Source organism: Mus caroli, chromosome 13, assembly GCF_900094665.2.
Source record: "Mus caroli chromosome 13, CAROLI_EIJ_v1.1, whole genome shotgun sequence".
NCBI classification, from domain to species: domain Eukaryota; kingdom Metazoa; phylum Chordata; class Mammalia; order Rodentia; family Muridae; genus Mus; species Mus caroli.
The window spans coordinates 112435774-112438779 of record NC_034582.1 but is presented as its reverse complement, the minus strand read 5'-3'; the positions used below and the strand labels follow the sequence as shown (position 1 = coordinate 112438779).

Below are 3006 nucleotides of genomic sequence, written 5' to 3'. Positions count from 1 at the left end.
AAAAAAAAGAAGAAGAAAAAAAAAAAAAGAAAGAAAAGAAAAGAAAAAAAGCCATGATAGGAAGTGAAAGAAACAGCTTTCTCTTTTGTATTTAAAATGTAAATCCTGCAGGCTGTGTTTCCTATGCTCGGTTCACACAAAACGAATATAGCAAAACTTCTTATCAGAACAATGGATTGAAGCTAGAGTAATTTTAATTCAGTAGAGATGCTAGTTTAGATTGTGTTCCTTTATAGGTCTGGAACTTAAAGTGACATAAGTCTATACCATATATCTATTCCTAGTGTCTCACTACCTCATATATTCATGTTTGCCAAAATTAGTAAGGATTGAGCCTTTTCATTCATTTGTTTGTTTTTTTGGAGACGATGTTTCACTATGTAGCCCTTTCTGGCTTCTCACTAGATTTGTGGACTAGGCTGCCTTCCCAGTAAGAGAGATCTGCCTGCCCTTTGTCTTTTCCCCCTATCTCGTAATTTTAACACAGATTTAACAAGTTTGGGGAGACCAGGTTCACTGTAAAATCTCTGTAGTATCTCAGTGCTCTGTAGCTGTCACAGATAACCTGGTACTGTGCACTCTCTGAGTGTGTGCTCTTTATCAGAATAGGTCACAAGTCTTCAGTCACAAGATAGATAGTGTACTTGTTCATACCCTTTGTCTTGCTTGAGTTCAGGCAGACATTTATTGATGGAAGACCTCTCTCAGACGTACTATCTAAACAATAGTGCCATGCCTTAACCAAATTGTCCTGTTTACTTGAAAACCACGGTGAAGGTGTTGGTAGTTTAAATCTGTGATTTGGCTCTCGTTTCAGGTGAGGGCCCCCATGGTGAACCCGACGTTAGGCGCTCACGAAGCTGACTTTTTAAAGCCGTCAGGAACTCTAATTAGCTTCATCTACCCAGCCCAAAATCCAGACTTGCTCAATAAACTTTCTGAAAGAAAAACCACAGTTCTGGCGATGGACCAGGTTCCAAGAGTGACAATAGCTCAGGGCTATGATGCTCTCAGTTCCATGGCCAACATCTCTGGGTAGGTATATTCTTTGCCATTTCAGTTGACCAGAACCACAGGGAGGTAGCATGGCACTCATAGAGTTTACCCTCGCCATAGTTGTTGGGGACTGACAATACTTTTTATACTTAAATTAGTTCTTATGATTTGTTTTATTTCCTTTCACAGTAGTTACAGTAATATATGTTACAAGTCCTATCTTTATGGTTAGAAGCAGTATGTACACCTATCAAAGAAAGTAGCTGTCTGAGGGTCTGCGTAAGGAGGTGGTATTTTTACGTTGTGTGTACATGCATCAGATTGAGGTGGTTATTTTTATAGGTCACAAATAGTTGGACAGTGGCCGATTCATGTGTTTTATTGTAATACAGGTTGAGAACCCCTGAAAATTCGGGATCAGAAGTGTTTGAGATTTTTGACTTTTTCAAATTTCGGAATCTTCATAAAATGAGGGGTTTTGGACCTGAGATCCAAGTGTACACGTGGACTTTATTTATGTTACATATACACTTTATACACACAGCCTGAAGGTAGTTTTGTATATACATTTTGGTAATTTTCTTTATGAAATAGTGCATTTCAGAGGGTTTTTCCCCCCTCCTCTGGGATGTTTTAAATACAAAGTTGGCATTTTGTGCTTGGTCTGTGACCCCATTGCATGTTTCCTGTGAGGTTAGGGATGGGACATTCTGCTTGTAATATTGTCTGTGGCCCACGCGGAACAGTTTTGACTTTGGATTTTTAAATTAGGAGTGCTTAGCATCTGTATTATAATTAATTAGTTAACTAATTAACTAATTAAAAGAATAGTCTACCTGTGCAGTTTCAGGGTGGCCTCAGGCTTCAAAGTTGTGATCCCTTGGCCTCCAGCCTTTGGAGGGCTGAGATTATAGGCACATACCGTTATGCTTAGGGTGCTCATGTTGCTTAGGGTTTCCTTGAGAGGGTTAACAAAGTATTTAATGAATTAAGGAAATTTCCATATTAGAGGGGAGTTTTCTCTCGTGTCACAGTCTGTTCTGTTTTACTAGAGCCCATCCTCTTCTGAGACCTCAGTGGCAGTAGATCTCATTTCCTGCCAGCACTGCTATCTTCCCCGTCTCTCTCTTTCTCTCTCTTTTAGAGCTCTATTTTTATTTAATAAAATACAGAATGTTTTAAAAATTCGTTGAGACTTTCATACATGAATACAGTGTATTTCCATTCACATTAACTCCCTACTCCTCTCCCTAATTTCTTCCCGATTCACTGTTCAGCTTCCGACCCCTGAGTCCATTTTGTGCTGACCATGGGTTGTAGGGCCCTCTACTGGAGCATGGTCAATTTACCCGGGACCACATTATCAAAGAAAAAAGAACTGACTCCTCCTCCGGAATCTACCTTCCTGTTCCACAGCGAGGGGCAGGGATGGGGGTGGGTGGGGGGGAGCCCTTCATCCCCCATTGCTGAGGTTGCTACTGCGAGTTCATGAGTGCAGTGGTTTGGTCTGCCTTGGAGACCTTGCTTTGCTGTGATCCTCCGTGAGATCTGGAGGGAGGAGGTGTGTAGAGGTGTCCTTGTCTGTGGCTGACAGACACTTGCTCTTTGCACTCTGACCAATCCAATTTTTGCATAACTGCTATCCCTTATACCAAGAAGATTCTCTGATGTGGTCTAAGAGCTGCACAACTTTGTGGGCAAAATGACATGAATTTTGATGGCAATTTGGTCCTCTGTTCATTTAGTACATTAAAAGCAGTAGGTTCACCCCTGGGGCTTATGAACTTTCCAACCACGGGTTCTTGGCCAGATTTAAAGTATCCAGGTATGAATCTTTTTCTTTGGAGCAGGCCTTAACTCTACTCAGAAAACAATTATCTTTATCAATGTACATTTGTACTGCTATCATGTCCTTAACTTGCTAGCAGGCAAGTCATCCTTTCACCTTTGTGTCTGTGTTTATGTAGCAAATGTAGCAATTGTACGCATTCAGAGGGCAACTGTAAAGGT

General features: G+C 40.9%; 1 protein-coding gene across 6 annotated transcripts in view; it reads left to right on the top strand.

The window, feature by feature from the left end:
• Nnt (nicotinamide nucleotide transhydrogenase) overlaps positions 1-3006 on the top strand; it is a 108838-nt gene that overhangs the window by 32673 nt on the left and 73159 nt on the right. For all 6 annotated transcript variants that reach the window (XM_029468546.1, XM_029468545.1, XM_021181102.2 and 3 more), the window contains one exon: positions 818-1035. In XM_029468546.1, coding sequence (XP_029324406.1) covers positions 818-1035 — 218 coding nt within the window. The remainder of the gene's footprint in view (positions 1-817; positions 1036-3006) is intronic.